At 41.2% G+C, this 23,228-nt stretch overlaps 1 protein-coding gene across 3 annotated transcripts; it reads right to left on the bottom strand.

The window, feature by feature from the left end:
• Nucleotides 1-441: 441 nt before the first annotated feature.
• On the bottom strand, nucleotides 442-22,850 carry mmp25b (matrix metallopeptidase 25b). Of its 3 annotated transcripts, XM_046367853.1 has the most exons (11): nucleotides 22,711-22,850; nucleotides 22,437-22,566; nucleotides 17,898-18,030; nucleotides 17,248-17,395; nucleotides 16,681-16,991; nucleotides 16,362-16,541; nucleotides 11,535-11,634; nucleotides 10,381-10,463; nucleotides 1,680-1,832; nucleotides 1,115-1,402; nucleotides 442-733 (listed from the first exon to the last, which is right to left on the bottom strand). In XM_046367853.1, the coding sequence occupies exons 2-11, from the start codon at nucleotides 22,545-22,547 to the stop codon at nucleotides 483-485; spliced, it is 1,758 nt and encodes a 585-aa protein (XP_046223809.1). In that variant the 5' UTR covers nucleotides 22,548-22,566; nucleotides 22,711-22,850; the 3' UTR covers nucleotides 442-482. The 3 variants fall into 3 exon arrangements, with proteins under 3 accessions (XP_046223809.1, XP_046223808.1, XP_046223810.1); XM_046367852.1 differs by having other exon boundaries at nucleotides 22,437-22,759; XM_046367854.1 differs by lacking the exon at nucleotides 1,680-1,832 and having other exon boundaries at nucleotides 22,437-22,760.
• Nucleotides 22,851-23,228: the final 378 nt, after the last annotated feature.

Raw genomic sequence — 23,228 nt, 5'->3', positions numbered from 1 at the left:
TGTATATTTGTAACTACACCTAATATAGAATAGTAGAAGCATTTGAATTTCATTGAATTTCACTGAATTCAATTCTATTTTATTTTTTCAAAAATGAATTGCAAATCTGTATCCTGTTTACTACTTCAATACAAATAATTGAATAGGAATTTAGGAGGTCTTCTCAATTCAATTCTGAATTTAGCACAACTCTGGTGCCTACATACACTATAGAAGTATCCGTCATTTATATATGTACACTCAGTTTACAAAACGTTAAGAATACCTTTCTAATTTTGAGTTGCATCAACATCTGCAACCTTGTCTATGTTTTACCTTGAAGGACAATGTTACCCTCCAGTGGTATAAGTGCAGGACTATAGCAGAGAGAAAGACAGTCACCCTTACTCAAAACATACCTTTCAAATAATCATTCAACTTTCAGAAAGGAGTAGACATGACTGTGTTTTACAAATTTTATTACCTTGTTAATTGAAAACAAATCAGCTGAATACTACCACAACAGATAGCAGGACCAACCAACTGCAAATGGGAATTGCAGATGCTCTGCTCAAGTCACAGCTGCAGTCTTTTCCCCTTGGATGAGGATTGGCTGGAAGGTGGGGTGTAGGTGTGGGTACATGTGGACACCTGAGCCAATCCACCGCAATGGATTTTGGAGTGACATTATCTTGGTCCAGTCCTCCTCTCTGCATGACCCAATAGAGGTTGTCCTTAAAGAAGTAAGCATCTCCTAGAAGGTAACATAATCAAACAATTGGTTTAAAATGCTTTGAAACGCAGGTGGGCTGTTTAATGATTGTGTATGACATTGCAAGCTAAGATGCAGACTTAGATCATATATTTGGTTGGACTTTAAGCAGAGTTGAGGTCTAGAAAGTATTTTGCTCACTAGTTTCAACCAACTGAATAATAACTAACTATAGTTTTAGAGCTCAACGGTGGTTACATGTGATCAAGGTGTCCAAGCAGAGACTTTCCCTGACGCGTCACATGGCTCAGAACATCAACTGGCCCTAGCTATGTAGAACAACACTGAACTATCACTTTCTCTACATTAACACTGCAGCCCACCTTCATCTCATCAAGGCTCAAGTCTTTTTCAAGGCCTCACCTTCTCCCCAGCTGATGATGCCATCGGGGTCCGTTGGCACCCCTCTCCAGAGGGCTGCGTCTTTGGGGTAGCCCCCCTCTGGCCTCCTCCCCTCCTCCTCTCGGCCCTCGTGGAACTTCCAGAACTCACCCATGCTGAATAGATAGGTCTTCCCGTTGTGGGCCCACACGAAGGCAGCCTCCACTCTTTCCACTTTCCTGCCATCCTTGGTCCTCATCCCCCACTCTGCCAGGGGCCTGGGGTAGCCGGGGCGGGCCACATTGTCTCTGAACACCCAGTACTGAGCTCCTGCACAGGAAAAGATAGGAGGAGGAAATCACCATTGTTTTACATCACAACAACAATGAAATTCATAAGGATATTAGCCACTGTAGCATAGTTCTTGTGTTTTCAATTCTAACTAGGGGCATGTTCATTAGGCACCAAACAGAAGAAAACTGACTGAAACAGGGAGGGAGTACCTCCAATAAGAAATGCTTATTTTAATTTTCCTTTGCAAAATGTTTCCGTTGCGTCCCATAATGAACATGACACAAGGCGACAACAGTGCCGTTGTCTTTCCCACCGATGAAGAAGATGATGATGCCATCGGTCTTCCTCTCGTAAACGGCATCGATCTTGTCGGTTTCAGGGGGGAGCCCCATCCAGAAGTTTCTAATCAGGGCTGGGTTGAGGGAGACAAGATTACCTGTCCTCTGCATCCTCCAGAAATGTGGACCTGACACAAACAACATAACAATGAAAGAGGCTGTGTGGAAAATGAGATGCTAATTGTTAACGTCAAATTTGGGCTTGAGTGTTGCCTGTATGGTTCATATACTGGTCGTTCTTGAATTGCTGTGGCATTTAGGCAAGGCAACAACAACAAAACGGACTTTCAGATGCTGTATTTTATTTAAATGTATTTGGGTACATTTTGCCATTCTAAATCAACTAATTTGACAGCTTAATGACTTACAATATTGTTTAACCATCATGATAACATTGCGTCACCAGATAGAGTAGAAACAGCAATGAGGGTCACACCAATGACACATTTTTGGTAATTCAGGATTTTCTTAAAGCTTAAATCTATGGTAATTAATAACCCCTTTAAATGCATTTACTAAAGTGATTTGGTTAATCATTTCGATCACAATGTAATTTCCCATTTAAAATGAGTAACACCAATTACGCTCATAAAATAGACACACCAAAATAACAATGGAATCCTCAAATTTCTGACAAACTCAAAGGGTGTGATTAGCTAATCATTTTTCTTATATTGAAACCCTTCCCCCGATAACACTTTGACATTGGAGATAGAATGCTCAAGGTCCTTGTATATCTTTGTAATTGGTGATTTTCAAGACAGTAACGCCAATTACATGAAACTTAGAAACACATTTAATAAAAAAAGTATTTTAAAGTTATTTTAAAGGTACTTTTTTTGATTGACCTAAACAACATATAAAATAATTTGCTTTACTTTAAAGCATTTAAAATAATATGTATACAAAAAAAAATATATATATATATATATGCATGTATACCTATATATATGCATGTATACCTATATATATGCATGTATACCTATATATATGCATGTATACCTATATATATGCATGTATACCTATATATATGCATGTATACCTATATATATGCATGTATACCTATATATATGCATGTATACCTATATATATGCATGTATACCTATATATATGCATGTATACCTATATATATGCATGTATACCTATATATATGCATGTATACCTATATATATGCATGTATACCTATATATATGCATGTATGCCTATATATATGCATGTATACCTATATATGCATGTATACCTATATATGCATGTATACCTATATATATGCATGTATACCTATATATATGCATGTATACCTATATATATGCATGTATACCTATATATGCATGTATACCTATATATATGCATGTATACCTATATATATGCATGTATACCTATATATATATGCATGTATACCTATATATATATGCATGTATACCTATATATATATGCATGTATACCTATATATATGCATGTATACCTATATATATGCATGTATACCTATATATATGCATGTATACCTATATATATGCATGTATACCTATATATATGCATGTATACCTATATATATGCATGTATACCTATATATATGCATGTATACCTATATATATGCATGTATACCTATATATATGCATGTATGCCTATATATATGCATGTATACCTATATATATGCATGTATACCTATATATATGCATGTATACCTATATATATGCATGTATACCTATATATATGCATGTATACCTATATATATGCATGTATACCTATATATATGCATGTATACCTATATATATGCATGTATACCTATATATATGCATGTATACCTATATATATATGCATGTATACCTATATGCATGTATACCTATATATATGCATGTATACCTATATATATGCATGTATACCTATATATATGCATGTATACCTATATATATATGCATGTATACCTATATGCATGTATATCTATATATATGCATGTATACCTATATATATGCATGTATACCTATATATATGCATGTATACCTATATATGCATGTATCCCTATATATATGCATGTATACCTATATATATGCATGTATACCTATATATATGCATGTATACCTATATATATGCATGTATACCTATATATATATGCATGTATACCTATATATATGCATGTATACCTATATATATGCATGTATACCTATATATATATGCATGTATACCTATATATATGCATGTATACCTATATATATGCATGTATACCTATATATATGCATGTATACCTATATATATGCATGTATACCTATATATATGCATGTATACCTATATATATATGCATGTATACATTTACATTTTACATTACATTTAAGCCATTTAGCAGACGCTCTTATCCAGAGCGACTTACAAATTGGTGCATTCACCTTATGACATCCAGTGGAACAGCCACTTTACAATAGTGCATCTAAATATTTTAAGGGGGGTGTATATATATATGTATATAGGTATACCTATATATATATGCATGTATACCTATATATATATGCATGTATACCTATATATATATATGCATGTATACCTATATGCATGTATACCTATATAACTATATACAGTATAGTAACTACTTTAATGATTCTTTTCATTTGGGGTGGCAGGTAGTCTATTGGTTAGAGCGTTGTGCCAGTAACTAAAAGGCTGCTGGATTGAATCCACAAGTTCAAATCTGTCATTCTGCCCCTGAATAAGGCAGTTAACCCACTGTTCCTGGTAGGCTGTCATTTTAAATATGAATTTGTTCTTAATTAACTGACTTGTCTAGTTAAATATAAATTGGCAAGATTTGCAAACAGGCATGACATGCCAGTACCAAACATTGACACTACACATCCAAGTACATCTGACCAAATTATGAAAGACAGGCATTGTCATTTTGAATTCCATAAGTGAGTGTGGAAGAGGTGAAAAAATGATTGTTGTCTATCAACAATGACAAACCACAGGAGCCTGACAATTTGGATGGAAAATTACTGAGGATATTAGAGGAAGATATTGCCACTCCTATTTGACATGTTTTCAGTTTAAGCCGACTAGAAAGATTGTTCTCCCAGGCTTGGAGGGAAACAAAAGTCATTCTGCTCGCTAAGAATAGTAAAGCACCCTTTACTGGCTCAAATAGCCGACCGATCAGCCTGTTACCAACGCTTAGTAAACCTTTGGGAAAAAATAATATAATATATGATAATATATGCCATTTAGCAGACGCTTTTATCCAAAGCGACTTACAGTCATGTGTGCATACATTCTACGTATGGGTGGTCCCGGGGATTGAACCCACTACCCTGGCGTTACAAGCGCCATGCTCTACCAACTGAGCTACAGAAGGACCACTGTTGTTGAATGACCAGATGCAATGCTTTTTCATCGTAAACAAATTGACAACAAACTTTCAGGACCCATATAGGGAAGGACATTCAACAATTTATAATGATACGATTGTGGGGGCTGTTTTGTTAGAATTCAGTGCTGCTTTTGACATTATCGATCATAGTCTGCTGCTGGAAAAACGTACGTGTCATGGCTTTACACGCCCTGTGGATAAAGTGTTACCTGTCTAATAGAACACAGAGGGTGTTCTTTAACAAAATGTTGCAGTTAGTTTCAGAGTGGATGGCAAATAATAAATTAGTTGTAAATATTTCTACAACTAAATGTATTTTATTTGGGACAAATCATTCACGAAACCCTAAGTCTCAAATAAATATTTTAATAAAGAATGTGGAAATTGATACAAGTTGAGGTGACTAAACTGCTTGCAGTAATCCTGGATTGTGACCTGTCATGGTCGAAACATATTGATACAACAGTTGCTAAAATAGGGAGAAGTCTGTCCATAATAAAGTGCTGCTCTACCTTCTTAACAGCACTATGAACAAGGCAGGTCCTACAGTCTCTAGTTTTGTTATACCGGAGAGGAGGAGCGGGAGTGGACATGACAAACTGTCCGCTCAAGAGGAAGTTTCTCACTGTAACTAGTGCCTGTAATCTGGTTCAGGTTATTAATCAACCTACCAGGGTGTTTACAAATACAGGAGCAAGATCATCCGCATGTATCGATCACATCTTTATTAAGAACTTTGTGCTAAGGCTGTATCTGTACCCATTGGATGCAATGATCACAATACAGTGGCTATATCCAGGAAAGCCAAGGTTCTAAAAGCTGAGCCTAAAATAGCGTACAAGAGATTGTCACACCTTGGTCTTAGTATTTTGTGTTTTCTTTATTTATTTGGTCAGGCCAGGGTGTGACATGGGTTATTGTGGTGTGTTTTTTGTCTTGGGGTTTTGTGGGGTGTCTACGTAGTCTATGGCTGCCTGAGGCGGTTCTCAATCAGAGTCAGGTGATTATCGTTGTCTCTGATTGGGAACCATATTTAGGCAGCCATATTCTGTGAGTGTTTCATGGGTGATTGTTCCTGTCTTTGTGTTTGCACCAGATAGGGCTGTTTTCGGTTTTCATTATTTCATTAAATTATTTTTGTAGTTTCTGCATGTATAGTTTTTCCTTCATTAAAATATCATGAATCATCATCACGCTGCATTTTTGTCCGATCCTTGTTCTACCTCTTCGTCAGAGGAGGAGATAGAAGAGAGCCGTTACAGAGATCATAGAGTCATGTGACTCTTATGTACATAATGTTAAAAATATTTGTTAGTCTGCTGTGATTAATAAGGAGCATCCAGATGCTGCACTTAGTGAATTTATGAAATTGCTTCTTTGAATTTTTGATAAACCTGCACCTGTTAAGAAACTGACTGTTAGTACCGTTAAGGCTCCATGGATTGATGAGGAATTGAACAACTGTATGGTTGAAAGAGATGGGGCAAAAGGAGTGGCTGATAAGTGGCTGCACATCTGACTGGCTGACTTACTGCAAATGGAGAAATTATGAGACTAAACTCAACAAAAAGAAGAAGAAACTATTATGAAGCCTGGATCAATTGTATAAATAATGATGGAAAAATACTCTGGAGTACTTGAAATAATGGGCAGAAAGACAAATTCAACCTCATCTTTCATCAAATCAGATGGCATATTCATTACAAAACCATTTGATGTTGCCAATTATTATTATTTGACCCTGCTGGTCATCTATGAACATTTTAACATCTTGGCCATGTTCTGTTATAATCTCCACCCGGCACAGCCAGAAGAGGACTGGCCACCCCCCATAGCTTGGTTCCTCTCTAGGTTTCTTCCTAGGTTCTGGCCTTTCTAGGGAGCTTTTCCTAGCCACCGTGTTTCTACACCTGCATTGCTTGCTGTTTGGGGTTTTAGGTTGGGTTTCTGTACAGCACTTTGTGACATCAGCTGATGTAAGAAGGGCTTTATAACTACATTTGATTTGATTTGAGATGAGATGACTCTATAGCCACTCCTATCTGTTATATCTTTCATCTGAGCCTAGAGGAAAGTATTTGTCCTGAGGCCAGAAGGGAAGCCAAAGCACTCTAGGCCCTCTACTCTTTCCTATTTTTACCAATGACCTGCCACTGGCATTAAACACAGCATGTGTGTCCATGTATGCTGATGATTCAACCATATACACATCAGCAGCCACAGCTAATGAAGTCACTGAAACCCTTAACAAATAGTTGCAGTCTGTTTTGGATTGGATGGCAAGTAATACACTGGTCCTGAACATCTCTAAAACTAAGAGCTTTGTATTTGGTACAAATCATTCCCCAAGTTCTAGACTTCAGTGGAATCTGGTAATGAATGAACAAATTGAGGAGACTAAATTACTTGGTGTTCCTTTAGATTGTAAACTGTCATGGTCAAAACATATAGATTCAATGGTTTTAAAGATGGGGAGAGGTCTGTCAGGAATAAAGAGATGCTCTGCTTGTTTGACACCACACTCCAAAAAGCAAGTCTTGCAGGCCCTAATTTTGTCTTATCTTATTATTGTCCAGCTGTGTGGTTGAGTGCAGCAAGGGAATACCTACCAAAATAGAGCAGTATGTCTTGTTCTTCATTGTAATCAGAGGGCTGACATACTATGCATGCCAGTCTCTCTTAAGAGTTGAGGAGAGACTGATTGCATCACTTCTTCTTTTTATAAGAAACATTAATGTGTTGGAAATCCCAGATTGTTTGCATAGTAAACTTACACACAGCTCCGACACACACACTTACCCCACCAGACCCTTTTTCCCCCAACCCTTTTACAGTCCCCAAATTCAGAACAAATTCAAGAAAGCGTACAGTATTATATAGAACCGATGTTGCATGGAACTTCCTTCCATCTTCTATTGCTCAAATAAACAGCAAACCTGGTTTAAAAACAGATAAAGTGACACCTCATGGCACATCTTCTCTTCCTATTTGACCTAGATAGTTTGTGTGTATGCATTGATATGCAGGCTATGTGCGCTTTTTGTCATTATTTTACATTCATGTAGTTCTGTCCTTGAACTGTTGTCTATTAATGTTCTGTATTATTTCACATTTCATGTTTTGTGTTGAACCCCAGGAAGAGTAGCTGCTGCTTTTGCAACAGCTAATGGGGATCCAAATAAAATACCAAAATACCAGAGGTATGGAAAGAAATGAAGAAAATCCACCTTGACTGACACAAAGACAAGGTACCCATCCAGCTCCCCTGTTCCTTATGACCTTTTAAGCATCAGTGATGATAAGAAATCATCTTCATCAGATTAGGTAGCAGATTGCGTCTGTTGCTCTGTCTCGTCACCTATCAATGTGTCAAATGATGCTTCAGGTAAACCTTTATGGTGGCAAATGCACAACATACACATATAGAATATTTCAGCAAATTGTGCTTTATGTGGTCATTTAGATCATCATATCACTGACAGCTCAAACACACACTTTCCATACTTATTCTCAGATATTGAGACTGAAGTAAGTTTTTCAGATGTTCTCAAACCTAAAAAGTTGTCTAATGTTGAGATGAGTCCATGTTTAGCTGTACCTATTGTGTAGCCTCACACAGTTGCATGCACAGTTTGACTTACTGATTCTGTGGCTTTTAGGTTAACGTTATCCTAATTTACACACACAAAGCACAATACATAGCTAAATATCCTAGGTCTCTCTAAATCCTATGGCTCTCTAAATGCATTAGCTAGCTAGCTAGCTAGTTATTTCACTTAACTAGCTAGCTCACTTGCTGACTTTAGTCTAATGTTGTTAGCCAGCCCAGATAACCTCCATCGATAGCTAGCTAGCTAGCCATCACCAGACAGAGGGACATGCTAGCCACAATGGCTATCATCATCAGGTGATATTTAACCATTTAGCTAACAGGCTAACTTAGCTGCAAGCAGAGATGTATATGAAATACATATTTTAATTACTTAATTTAATTACAAACTTTGTTATGCACATGCACTGTATGAGCCTTAAACCTGTACATTTCCACTGTCTGCTTCTCTCATGTAAGAAGAAGCCAGTGGTTTTCCTTGTTTCTGAGTAACTTAGTCAGGCGGCCAAAGACAAAGGGCCATTTGAGAGTCACCAGTTTTTGGTCCCTCCTGTTCTTTTCATATCTTTCAAGTACATAGCTGTGTGGAGATATGAAGACAACAGAGGCTAGTTTGAGTAGAAGTGGCAATTCTATCAGCAGAAAGGATTAACAAAACTGGCACTATCACTTGTTTGTACACTATGTTCACATCATGATGTCACACACCTGCTAAACTGCCACGTAGACAAAGGTTATAAAAGCTGAGATCCAACTCTTGTTCGTTGGGCTCTTAACTCTACACTGTTGAGTGGATTGATCACTGCTCCAGATTTGCAAATCTCATAATAAAGTTTGAAGAATCTACAGTCTCTCTTCCTTTCGATTTGAAAGTTTGTAGATTTGTAAGTCGCTCTTGATAAGAGCATCAGCTAAATAAGTACAATGTTAATGTAATGAAAAAATTAACAATTGCAAAGGTATTATTGAAATGAGCTCTGCCCCGAAACAAGGCCAATAATAATACCCAGTGTGCTTTGTAGGTCATTTTGGAATGTTCATTTTCACATACACATTTACTTTTTGGTCATTTTGCAGACACTCTTATCCACTTTTTATAGTAGATAAACAACAACATATCACAGTCACAACAAGAAACATGTTTTTGTAACTGTTACTGAGAATGTTGTTGCTGTTCGGGCCGGCTACTTGCAAAAAATAGTTTTATCATTGAAAATACAAATTCTCCATTGGTTTCACACATGTCACTTTGATAAAAACGTTTCCTCTTTTTCAAGATACATTTTGAACGAAACTTAAGTCATTTTAGCCTTTTTGAAAACCTTCCCGACCATCGTCACTCATATTGTATGCATAGCTTGGTTTGATTGGCCTGTACTGGTGCGACGTGTGACATTTGATTTGATTGGTCACAGACTAAACAACGTTGAGCATTTTTTTCTGGCTCCGAGAGGGATCTACTATTATGGATAACGTACAAAATTGCATTCTGTAATGGATGGTTTTAAAAAGGTAGCGAAGTACTTCATTCAAAATGTGCTTAAGTGAAAGTTAAATTACAGACGTAGAAAAAGAATCTAAAAAGTACAAGCACTCAAAAAATATCTCAATTACAGTAACGAGAGTATTTGCAATTTGTTACTTCCACCCCTGGTAACTATTACGTTTGTGTAATTGTGTAAACACATTGTCACGGTTGTTTTATTTCTCTTACCCTTAAAAAAGAAGACCTCTCCTCTGATATTTGCCACAGCATCAAATCCGCCCTCACAGCGACTTTGGAAAGAGCGGTCCGAACTGGTCATGAAAGAAAGACAGAGAAGAGTAAAGACACTGGACTTCAGTGGCAACCTGACACTCAATACTGTGAGTGATTTGAGTGATTGATTAAGGACACAGTTACTGTATACTCTGAGTATACAAAACATGAAGAACAGCTGCTCTTTCCATGACATTGACTGACCAGGTGAATCCAGGTGAAGGCAAAGATCCCTTATTGATGCCACTTGTTAAATCCACTTCTATCAGAGTTGATGAAGGGGAGGAGACAGGCTATTAACAAATATTTTTAAGCTTTGAGACAAATGAGACATGGATTGTGTATGTGCTCCATTCAGAGGGTGAATGGGCAAGACAAAAGATTTAAGTGCCTTTGAACAGGGTTTGGTAGTAGGTGTCAGGTGCACCGGTTTGTGTCAAGAACTGCAACGCTGCTGGGTTTTTCACGCTCAACAGTTATCCGTGTGTATCAGGACTGGACTACCACACAAAGGACATCCAGCCAATACAACTGTGGGAAGCATTGTAATCAACATGGGTCAGCATCCCTGTGGACTACCCTGTGGACTGCCACCTTGTAGGGTCCATGCCCCAATGAACTGAAGCTGTTCTGAGGGCAAGGAGGGGGGGGGTGCAACTCAATATTACAAATGTGTTGTGTCATAATGACAACATCAGCTACACTTATGAAATATCTAATAACGATTTTCTTATCAGGTTAAATCTCAGCAGCTACCGTATCATTTATGTATCTCGCTAGGTAACATTTTGAATTTATGATGCACGTGAAAAAAGATGGACAAAAATGTTTGATGCCTGTCCTTCGTGTCCGTCACACATCTGCGTCTGAGAACCATGGAGAAACAATTAGCTTAATCCTGTTTGGACAGATAAGAAATATTGTACCCATTTCACACTACTCAGTCAAACCGAGCTGAGACAAGCCAAGCTGTACTGGGATGGCCTGGTTAACATAGTTGCTGAAACCGTGCTGGAAAGGACAATGTGAAAAGAAACCATTCCGGCCAGCATAGTATGGTTCCAGTCTGGTCTATAGTGTGAATCAGGCATAGACATGTTTTCACTCACTGTTTTGTTGGCCTTGGAGGTGGAGGACTGGGCAGGCGAGGGTGACTGGGAGTTGAACCACTGCCACCAGGGTGCACTGTAGGCTTGCTCTCCTTCCTCCCTGGGGAGAGAGAAAGGGTGAATCGTACTCTCTCCTCGCCTCCTTCTCAAAACGCATTGGCGGAAAAGGTCAAAAGGGAGGAACCTTGGATCTTCTCCAACGCGTTATGACTTAACCTATTTACACTCATATCAAATCAAATGTTATTTGTCACTTGCGCCGAATACAACAGCTGTAGACGTTACAGTGAAATGCTTACTTACAAGCCTTTAACCAACAATGCTTTAAGTAGTTAAGAAAAAAGTAAAACATTGAAAATAAAAGTAACAAATAATTAAACAGCAGCAGTAAAATAACAAGCAGGACTATGTACAGGGGGTACCGGTACAGAGTCAATGTGGAGGCTGTATACAGGGGGTACTGGTACAGAGTCAATGTGGAGGCTATATACAGGGGGTACCAGTACAGAGTCAATGGAGAGGCTATATACAGGGGGTACCGGTACAGAGTCAATGTGGAGGCTGTATACAGGGGGTACCGGTACAGAGTCAATGTGGAGGCTATATACAGGGGGGTCGGTACATAGTCAATGTGGAAGCTATATACAGGGGGGGTCAGTACAGAGTCAATGTGGAGGCTATATACAGGGGGTACCAGTACAGAGTCAATGTGGAGGCTATATACAGGGGGTACCAGTACAGAGTCAATGTGGAGGCTATATACAGGGGGTACTGGTACAGGGTCAATGTGCGGGGGCACCGGTTAGTTGAGGTAACTGAGGTAATATGTACATGTAGGTAGAGTTAAAGTGACCGAGAGTAGCAGCAGCTTAAAATACGGGTCTGGGTAGCCCTGTGATTAGCTGTCCAGGAGTCTTATGGCTTGGGGGTAGAATCTGTTAAGAAGCCTTTTGGACCTAGACTTGGCGCTTCTGTACCGCTCGCCGTGCAGTAGCCGAGAGAACAGTCTATGACTAGGGTGGCTGGAGTCTTTGACAATTTGCAGGGCCTTCCTCTGACACCACCTGGTATAGAGGTCCTGGATGACAGGAAGCTTGGCCCAGTGATGTACTGGGCTATACACACTAGCCTCTGTTTGGGCCTTGTGTTTGGTGGCTGTGCAGTTGCCATACCATTCAGTGATGCAAGCAGTCAGTATGCTCTCGATGGTGCAGCTGTAAAACCTTTTGAGGTTCTGAGGACCCATGCCAAATCTCTTCAGTCTCCTGAGGGGGAAAAGGCTTTGTCGTGCCCTCTTCACGACTGTCTTGGTGTGTTTGGACCATGATAGTTTGTTGGTGATGTGGACACCAAGGAACTTGAAGCTCTCAACCTGTTCCACTGCAGCCCCATCGTTGAGAATGGGGGCGTGCTCGGTCCTCCTTTTCCTGCTGTCCACAAGCATCTCCTTTGTCTTGATCACATTGAGGGAGAGGTTGTTGTCCTGGCACCACACCATCAGGTCTCTGCCCTCCTCCCTATAGGCTGTCTCATTGTTGTCGATGATCAGGCCTACCACTGTTGTGTCATCGGCAAATTTGATGATGGTGTTGGAGTCGTGCCTGGTCATGCAGTCATGAGGGAACAGGGAGTACAGGAGTACTCTGACCTGGCACCCTTGAGGGGCTCCCATTTTGAAGATCAGCGTGGCGGTTGTGTTGTTACCTACCCTCACCACCTAGGGGAGGCCAGTCGGGATGTCCAGGATCCATTTTCAGAGGGAGGTGTTTAGTCCCAGGGTCCTTAGCTTAGTGATGAGCTTTGAGGACACTATAGTGTTGAACGCTGAGCTGTAGTCAGTGAATAGCATTCTCACATAGGTCTTCCTTCTGTCCAGGTGTGAAAGGGCATTGTTGAGTGCAATAGAGATTGCATCATCTATGGATCTGTTGGGCTGGTATGCAAATGGGAGTGGGTCAGGAATTCTGGGATAATGGTGTTGATTTGAGCCAACCTTTCAAAGAACTTCAGGGCTACAGACGTGAGTGCTACGGGTCAGTAGTCATTTAGGCAGGTTACCTTGGTGTTCTTGGGTACAGGGACTATTGAGGTCTGCTTGAAACATGTTGGTATAACAGACTCAGTCAGGGACAGGTTGAAAATGTCAGTGAAGACACATACCCATATATGGGTTGAAAATGGCAGATTTGGACACAGGCTAAATTGGAACGCAGTGGGTGTACAGTGACATGATCTATATGACTCTGGCTCAAACGCTCCAAATATGCACTTCACATTTTCATATCATAAAACTCATGTCAAATTAAATAACATTTTATTTGTCACATGCGCCAAATACCACCTTACCGTGAAATGCTTACTTACAGTCAGGTGTTGCTTGTATGACATCAAAGCGGTCTTTCTTTTAATACTCAACGTCTCATCTTTCAAACTGCATAGAGTCGTCTTAATTTACAGCATTTCCCTCAGTGTCAACGTTTGCGATCACTATGTTTGATGTACAGTTACAAGATAACATGGCATCATACTTTGTATTTTTCTGAACATAATGAGCCTATGTTTTGTCTATTTTGAAGAACATTTGTTGCGGCACACACACCTGAATGCACTCAGGACTCCTTTCCATGTGCACCAAAATTAGGATCTGTTTCCCTGAATTGCATTGTGAAATCCTAACACTGTAATATCGTATTTTATAACTGCAGCGAGTTCGTAAACAACAACAGTAGCGTAAGGGCAGGAAATAACCCCACCACTGTTAAGCCAGAAAGAGGAAGGAAAAGGGTTGAGGAAAGAGGGAGGTTTGAGTTATGCAAATAGAGGTGGCGTAAAAGACAAGGACAGATGTGGCACCAAGGGGAAAAACTAAGTGACATGACTGACCAAGAAACCTACATTGAATTTCCCATTTAGTTATGGTTAGCTTACCACCCTGGATGGTTCCAACCTTGAATATGTGGACATCTATAAGTACCTAGGTGTCTGGCTAGACTGCAAACTCTCCTTCCAGACTCATATCACACATCTCCAATCGAAAATCAAATCAAGAGTCGGCTTTCTATTCCGCAACAAAGCCTCCTTCACTCACGCCGCCAAGCTTACCCTAGTAAAACTGACTATCCTACCGATCCTCGACTTCGGCGATGTCATCTACCAAATGGCTTCCAACACTCTACTCAGCAATCTGGATGCAGTCTATCACAGTGCCATCCGTTTTGTCACCAAAGCACCTTATACCACCCACCACTGCGACTTGTATGCTCTAGTCGGCTGGCCCTCGCTACATATTCGTCGCCAGACCCACTGGCTCCAGGTCATCTACAAGTCCATGCTAGGTAAAGCTCCGCCTTATCTCAGTTCACTGGTCATGATGGCAACACCCATCCGTAGCACGCGCTCCAGCAGGTGTATCTCACTGATCATCCCTAAAGCCAACACCTCATTTGGCCGCCTTTCGTTCCAGTACTCTGCTGCCTGTGACTGGAACGAACTGCAAAAATCGCTGAAGCTGGAGACTTTTATCTCCCTCACCAACTTCAAACATCAGCTATCTGAGCAGCTAACCGATCGCTGCAGCTGTACATAGTCTATTGGTAAATAGCCCACCCATTTTCACCTACCTCATCCCCATACTGTTTTTATTTATTTACTTTTCTGCTCTTTTGCACACCAATATCTCTACCTGTACATGACCATCTGATCATTTATCACTCCAGTGTTAATCTGCAAAATTGTAATTATTCTCCTACCTCCTCATGCCTTTTGCACACAATGTATATAGACTCCCCTTTTTCTACTGTGTTATTGACTTGTTAATTGTTTACTCCATGTGTAACTCTGTGTTGTCTGTTCACACTGCTATGCTTTATCTTGGCCAGGTCGCAGTTGCAAATGAGAACTTGTTCTCAACTAGCCTACCTGGTTAAATAAAGGTGAAATAAATAAAAATAAATAAAAAAATGTTGGTTTATGGTGTTGTAGTTTTTGTTACATATAGAGACAGATATGACACTATTGAGCAAAGAGAAAGCAGACAGGAAACCAAAGATTAAACAGGCATACGTGTAATGGCTGAAGTCATACGTGCTTTACTGTGCATAAGGGCTTAGGGCAAAGAGGAGGAGGTGACCCTTCAATACATGATCTATTATGGAAGGAGCAGGACATCATTATAAAGATTAGATAGAGAGGGTAAAGCACATAAGGGCTTAGGGCAAAGAGGAGGAGGTGACCCTTAAATACATGATCTATTATGGAAGGAGCAGGACATCATTATAAAGATTAGATAGAGAGGGTAAAGGACATAAGGGCTTAGGGCAAAGAGGAGGAGGTGACCCTTAAATACATGATCTATTATGGAAGGAGCAGGACATCATTATAAAGATTAGATAGAGAGGGTAAAGGACATAAGGGCTTAGGGCAAAGAGGAGGAGGTGACCCTTAAATACATGATCTATTATGGAAGGAGCAGGACATCATTATAAAGATTAGCTAGAGAGGGTAAAGGACATAAGTGCTTAGATTAAAGGCCAATTTTGTTACGATTCTCCACGACAATGGTTAGTGTTAAGGTTCTGGGGTTAGGGTTAGAATTAGAGTTGGGGTGGGTTTAGGGTTAGTGTTATGGGTTGGTGTGGCCTGGGTGGTCTAGCGGTTTGTGCTGCTGCATACTCCAAACACGTTGGTCGGATTCCGGCGTGGGTTTTGAATCCAGCCCACTGCCTTTGTGACACATTTTCTGTCTATCTTTCCCACAACTCTCAACATAATATAGAATCCTTAAAGAATCTATTTTTAAAAAACAGTCCATCAAATAAGACACCCTACCGTAGAGCTCTTGAATGGCCATCCTGTCATCGAGAGGGAGGTTGTAGGAGGAGATGTCTTTCACAGCTCCCTGGTAGTAGGGCCTCATAATGGAGGGATCCGAGGAGGAGTGGGACAGACCCAGGGCATGGCCAAACTCATGCACCGCCACTGTGAAGAGGTCTGTGCTACTGCTGTCCCCTGAGAAACCAGCAGGTGCTGTGTTAATCAGTCGGTCAATAGCATCTCTCTCTGTCTGTATGTATTGTGGTAATTGAAGATCCATCCTTCCATCCATCCATCCATCCATCCATCCAACCATCTGACTATCTTTAAATACCTCCATAGCTCCAGTACTCATCGTCATCGAAGTGCGTGTCCCCGGCGACGTCATCCCTCCCTGGGAAGAAGGCGTGGGCAAGGGTGCCCCCTCTACCGTCGAAAGGGTACCCGTCGTCATGGAGTGAGCGGGTAAAAGACACTCGGATGTCCCCTCCGGGCCCCATATCTTCTCTGTCGCTCCCAGAGAGCTGTCGGAAGCTGAGGGGGGCCACGTCACTCCAGGCCTTGAAGGCCAGTGTCAGGATCGCCTCCACCGTTTCCGGGCGGAAGACAGAGGTCGAACGGGAGGGGTTTGGGTAACTGTGGACACTGGATACAGGAAGGACATCAGTAGTACAAACAAATAAATAAAACACACTATTATACTACTTACCAGGTATGGCACAGTACCTGGTGCAAAGGAACCAATGACACCCATTTGACACTCCAGGCAGGCTAAATCAAATGCTCAAAGCATTTGAAAGATGACAAATACTATTTGAACCCAGGTCTGCGCAGTACTACACTACACAGAAGAATACTCAAATGTGTGAAACTGTTTGTCCCAACGACAAATTTTGCACACCTCCATGTCAGGTCGGTCCTATCCCAGCGAAGGCCTGACAGGGCGTATCTCTTCCTCCTCCTCCTCTTCCTTTTCAACATGTCCTCTGATCCCACAATGTCAGGGAGAGAGCATCTAGGCGTCTGCATGAGATTGAGAGTGTCTTTATCTGAAAATACAGAGGCAAGACAATCACACATGACACCCGGTGACTTAAAGCATCCAGCTATAATGCATTATAATACTGTTATAATGCATTATAATACTGTTATAATGCATTATAATACTGTTATAATGCATTATAATACTGTTATAATGCATTGTAAGACTCATCATGAGCATGTATGACCCATTTATAATGTTTTATTAGCATCTTATAATGATCCAAACAGTCAATTTGAGACGGTGGAACACTTTATGCGTAGAGACACAACATTTATGAGCCTTGTTATAAGACATTGTAGAATATCATGCATGCTTACCCCTGCTTAAAAATTGTTAAAGTGTTACCAATGGTTTCAAGCATCTTAATGTTAATTGAAAACCCTTTTTTGTATCTTCAAAGCCCCTCACAGAATATCACCAGTGTTTGTGCGCACACAAGTTGCAATGAAAGATTTGGTTAAAGGGTCAAGTGACAAAGCTTTACTGTAAGTTGACAGTTGTGTTACCCAGTCTGCCCGTTTCCTCGAGCCCTCCGAATCTCTGCATCTCGCGGATCGCCTGCTCGACCCCATCCTTCGTCTGCAGCTTGCTCGTGCGAGGGTCAGGAGGAGGGAGGTACCCATACCGGCTCAACCAATCCTAACAGAGAGCAGAGGAGGAGAGCAGACTTTGATGTCAGTTGTTGTGATACTAAGGAGCATCACAGCTGATGAAAGCCACCCCCTGCACACGGCGCTCCAGGGACAAACCACCTCAGGGACTTTTCCTTCCCAGTGTTATACACCCTTTTAACCAGAGACATTCCCGGTATCACTTAAAACAGACTATATGGCCTGAGACAATATCTCAATCATAAACTGCACTTTGAGGACTTTTATATTTGATGTATTTTGATGTATTTTTTTAGTTCCTGTCTTAAATTCCTGTCATGACTAATAAAAACCCTTGAACCTTTGTCAAGGTCATGTGGTATGTGTCCATCCCCCAGATGTTCTAGCACCACACAATTACCATCAACATAGTGTTTCTCTCTTCAGGTCTTGCTGTAATGCAGTGAATCCTGAGTGAAACCAGACTGTGAATCCCTGATCACTGAAGCTGATCACGCTCAGGATAGCCAACTAGCTAGCTGATCGCTCACAGGATAGCCAACTAGCTAGCTGATCGCGCTCAGGATAGCCAACTAGCTAGCTGATTGCGCTCAGGATAGCCAACTAGCTTGCTGATTGCGCTCAGGATAGCCAAGTAGCTAGCTGATTGCGCTCAGGATAGCCAACTAGCTAGCTGATTGCGCTCAGGATAGCCAACTAGCTAGCTGATCGCGCTCAGGATAGCCAACTAGCTAGCTGATCGCGCTCAGGATAGCCAACTAGCTAGCTGATCGCTCACAGGATAGCCAACTAGCTAGCTGATCGCTCACAGGATAGCCAACTAGCTAGCTGATCGCGCTCAGGATAGCCAACTAGCTAGCTGATTGAGCTCAGGATAGCCAACTAGCTAGCTGATTGCGCTCAGGATAGCCAACTAGCTAGCTGATTGAGCTCAGGATAACCAAGTAGCTAGCTGATTGCGCTCAGGATAGCCAACTAGCTCGCTGATTGCGCTCAGGATAGCCAACTAGCTAGGTGATCGCGCTCAGGATAGCCAAGTAGCTAGCTAATCGCGTTCAGGATAGCCAACTAGCTAACAAATCAATCTCAGGATAGCCAACTAGCTAACAGATCAAGCTCAGGATAGCCAACTAGCTAGGCCTAGCCCTGAAAGCTTACACACATAACTGATTCAACACGAGACACAACGGCGGTGATACAATGGGTCTTTTCATTGTTTTGTGTGGCTCTTATGTGATGAGGAATCTGTTCATTGTTTAACTATAAATATTTCATAACCTGGTGTCAGATAGAGGGTTAATGAGGTTTGCAGGGTTAATGCTAGCTCTGATCCAGGACGTTATATTGCAGGTTCCGTTCCTCTAGTCCAGGTATTCCCAGGTACTGCTGCGCAATGCCTTCGGGGGTACGCCAAATAAAAATGTGATTCACATTTTCTAACTAAATAATTTTTTGTTTTACTTTTTTTTTCTCACATTTTCAAACAGTCCATTTATATTTTCCAACAGGGCTATTGTTCAGCGGGGCAGAGCAGGTGAACCCAACAGGGATAAGGTAACTAAGGTATTTACAGAGAAACTAAGGTTTATCAAATGACTTCCTCGCCTGGCTCACCATCTACTTTTTCGAAAGAGTTCAGTGTGTCAAATCTGAAGGCCTGTTGTCCGGGCCTCTGGCAGTCTCTATGAGGGTGCCACAGGGTTCAATTATTGTGTCAACTCTCTTCTCTGTATACATCAATGATGTCGCTATTGCTGTTGGTGAGTCTCTGATCCACCTCTATGCAGACGACACCATTCTGTATACTTCTGGCCCTTCTTTGGACACTGTGTTAACTACCCTCCAGACAAGCTTCAATGCCATACAACTCTCCTTCTGTAGCCTCCAACTGCTCTTAAATACAAGTAAAACTAAATGCATGCTCGTCAACCGATCACTGCCTACACACTATTCATTGACCTTGGCGATGTCATTTACAAAACAGCCTCCAACACCCTACTCAACAAATTGGATGCAGTCTATCACAGTGCCATTTGTTTGGTCACCAAAGCCCCATATACAACCCACCAATGCGAGCTGTACACTCTCGTTGGCTGGCCCTCGCTTCATACTCGTCGCCAAACCCACTGGCTCCAGGTCATCTACAAGACCCTGCTATGTAAAGTCCCGCCTTATCTCAACTTGCTGGTCACCGCTGGTCACCATAGCAGCGCCCACCCGTGCGCTCCAGCAGGTGTATTTCACTGGTCACCCCCAGGGCCAATTCCTCCTTTGGCCGCCTCTCCTTCCAGTTCTCTGCTGACTCCTTGCTACTAGCTTGGCCAGGTAGCAAGGAGCCAGGAACTGAGGCTAAGGCTGGGACAAGGGGAGTAGGAGCCAGGTAAGCAGGTCAGGAGCGGAATTTAAAGAAGCAGTAGAACGGGGGTCCAGGGCAGGGAAACAGGACTGACGAGACGAGGGAGACAGGGACCAGAGTCAGAACGGACGGTACTGTAGCAGAGAGAAAAGCAGCGTCTACCTAGGGAAGACATGCACAACGGGATAACAAGATCAATGCAGGAACAAATGGCTTGAAACGCAGCCTGACTGAGCAGAGGCTACGATCTGGCAGCGTGGAGGTGGCAGTGTTGATTATTTGTAGATGTCTTGATTATGGAACAGGTTGCAGATGGTGGGGATCTGCTCTGCCTCCAGCACACATGTCTCTACTCACACAATCACATACACCCACATAGAGAGAGAGAGGGAGAGATCACTGGGGGGAGTGCCTGACAGCTTGAAATACATTTTGGACACTACAGTGAACATGGTTAACTTTGCTAAAGCAAGGCCCCTGAACTCTCTTGTATTTTCTGCACTTTGCAATGATATGGGCAGCGACCATGTAATGCTTTTACAACATGCAGAAGGGCTCTAGTTATCAAGGGGCAAAGTATTGACACGTTTAAAAAAATTGAGAGACGAGCTTAAAGTTTTCTTCACTGACCATAATGTAAACTTGTCTGACCGCTTGCATGATGACAAGTTTCTCACACGACTGGTCTATCTGGGTGATGTTTTTTCTCGCCTGAATGATCTGAATCTAGGATTACAGGGACTCTCCGCAACTATATCCAATGTGCAGGACAAATTTGATCTCCTCTTTGTCTGCATTAACAAGGACAACACACAGGTCTTTCCATCATTGTATGATTGACAATGTCAAATGTGATATAGCGAAGCACCTGAGTCAGTTGGGTGCACAATTACGCAGGTACTTTCCCGAAACGGATGACACAAACAACTGGATTCGTTATCCCTTTCATGCCCTGCCTCCAGTCCACTTATCGATATCTGAACAAGAGAGCCTCATTGAAATTGCAACAAGAGGTTCTGTGAAAATTGAATTTAATCAGAAGCCACAGCCAGATTTCTGGATTGGGCTGCATTCAGAGTTTCCTGCCTTGGCACATCGTGCTGATAAGACACTGATGCCCTTTGCAACCACGTACCTATGTGAGAGGGGACTCTAGGCTCTCACTAGCATGAAAACTAAATACAGGCACAGACTGTGTGTGGAAAATGATTTAAGACTGAGACTCTCTCCAATACAACCCAACATTGCAGAGTTATGTGCATCCTTTCAAGCACAATTTTCGATTAACCAATAAGGTTTTATATGTAAGATGGTTAAACAAAGAGCAAAATTATTGATTCTTATTATATTGTTATTTGTGCCTTGGTCCTATCAGATCTCTTTGTCACTTCCCACAAACAGGGTTGTGACAAAAAATCACACTCATTCTTATGTTTAATAAATGTATCGTATAGTGTGTGTGTGTGGCAGGCTTACAATGATGGCAAAAAAAACAACATTTGAGAGTGCGCTGACCCTGGTGCTAGAGGACGCAGCTGGAGGTTGAATGTTTGATGGGGTATAGAACTATAACAAATTTGGGAACCACTGCTCTAATCTATGTGCACTAACTCGCTGGAGCAGAGCGAGTTAATGCAGAGGCCTACTCTGTATTGTAGCGATTCTTGGTAAGTGCACTACAGCACTGAGGGAGTCAAATTTCAGATCTGTTCATCAGTCATATGAAATTTTGATTTGTCAACTGTCAAAAGAGGGAGTGCCCCATAGTGGTTTACCACACATTGTTCCTAAAGTCGATAACGTTTAACGGTTGGTTCCATTTTACATTTCAAACACCATGGGTGGTATTAATATATGTTTATTTCCCCCCCAAAAAATGTAAGCTAAACATTTTCTAAATATCGTTTTGGCTACGTCTGAAATTCCAAACAATGATTTACATACATAGGCTATAAGCCAAACAAAAAAAAGTCTATAAACAAAAAATACGAATATGTTCGATGGAGCACATTTATTTTATACGTAAAGTAAAGCGGTTTTGACAAGGTAAAAAATTAAGACAACATAGAACAACTCACCAGTCCTCTGGCATACTGGTCAGGCATCGGTGTGGGCGAGGGATGTCCCGTTGAGATGAACAAGCTCACGGTAACAGTCATCCATATCAGTCCATACACAGTGCCAAACATTTTCTCGTGAATATCAACCCTGCATCACACATTTACCATTAGAAATCTGTCCAAACATTTCCAAACTCAGCCCAGGATGGGCCTCCTATAGAAACTTAAAACAACCATTTCACTTTACTGTTATGTTGCTTCTGATAATATGTTGTGGATCGCGGTACTCTACCGTTTCTTTATCTCCTGCTGTGTTAGTTTCTTCTAAGGACTAGGCAGGGCAAAAAGGAATTGATCAATGTGGTTAGTGGTTCTCCACCCTCACTTCCTTTGTGTCATTGCACACACACACACAATAAAACTGCCAAAAACATCTACGTTTGTTCAAGGTATTTCATACCACATTCTGTAGAAAGTCAGTTAAACATGCTTAAAGAATGTATTTACATGAGATAAAGTTACAATATGATCAGTCATTTTGGTTTTGGTATCATAATCATTAAGAACTAGATACTGTGTATCTTGACATCAGACAGAAATGCCAAATGTTTTAGGATGTTTTAAAGATCTTGTATCTGTATCATCACAATCTGACAAAAAAAATGTGCCTTTGTCCATTGTTTTGAAGTGTAGCACTTGCATGTCTATTGCTGCTCAACAGGATTCGGAGGTGAGAGATTCCATCAAAAGCGAAAGAAGCAATAAATCACATTTGCCTTTTCCGCATTGTGAAACTTTGCTACTTACACC

Source organism: Oncorhynchus gorbuscha, linkage group LG11 (genome assembly GCF_021184085.1).
Source record: "Oncorhynchus gorbuscha isolate QuinsamMale2020 ecotype Even-year linkage group LG11, OgorEven_v1.0, whole genome shotgun sequence".
Taxonomy (NCBI): Eukaryota; Metazoa; Chordata; class Actinopteri; order Salmoniformes; family Salmonidae; genus Oncorhynchus; species Oncorhynchus gorbuscha.
Note: the sequence above shows the minus strand (reverse complement) of the source record. Positions and strands in the feature narration are given on the sequence as shown.

Bases quoted from the DNA above. Each gene is read 5' to 3' on its own strand.
- mmp25b (XM_046367853.1), bottom strand. From the start codon at position 22,547: ATGTTTGGCACTGTGTATGGACTGATATGGATGACTGTTACCGTGAGC. The intron at 16,992-17,247 runs GTGTGCAAAATT...TCCTGTATCCAG, and splicing joins AGGACCGACCTGACATGGAG to TGTCCACAGTTACCCAAACC. The intron at 734-1,114 runs GTGAGGCCTTGA...GTTACCTTCTAG, and splicing joins CATCATCAGCTGGGGAGAAG to GAGATGCTTACTTCTTTAAG.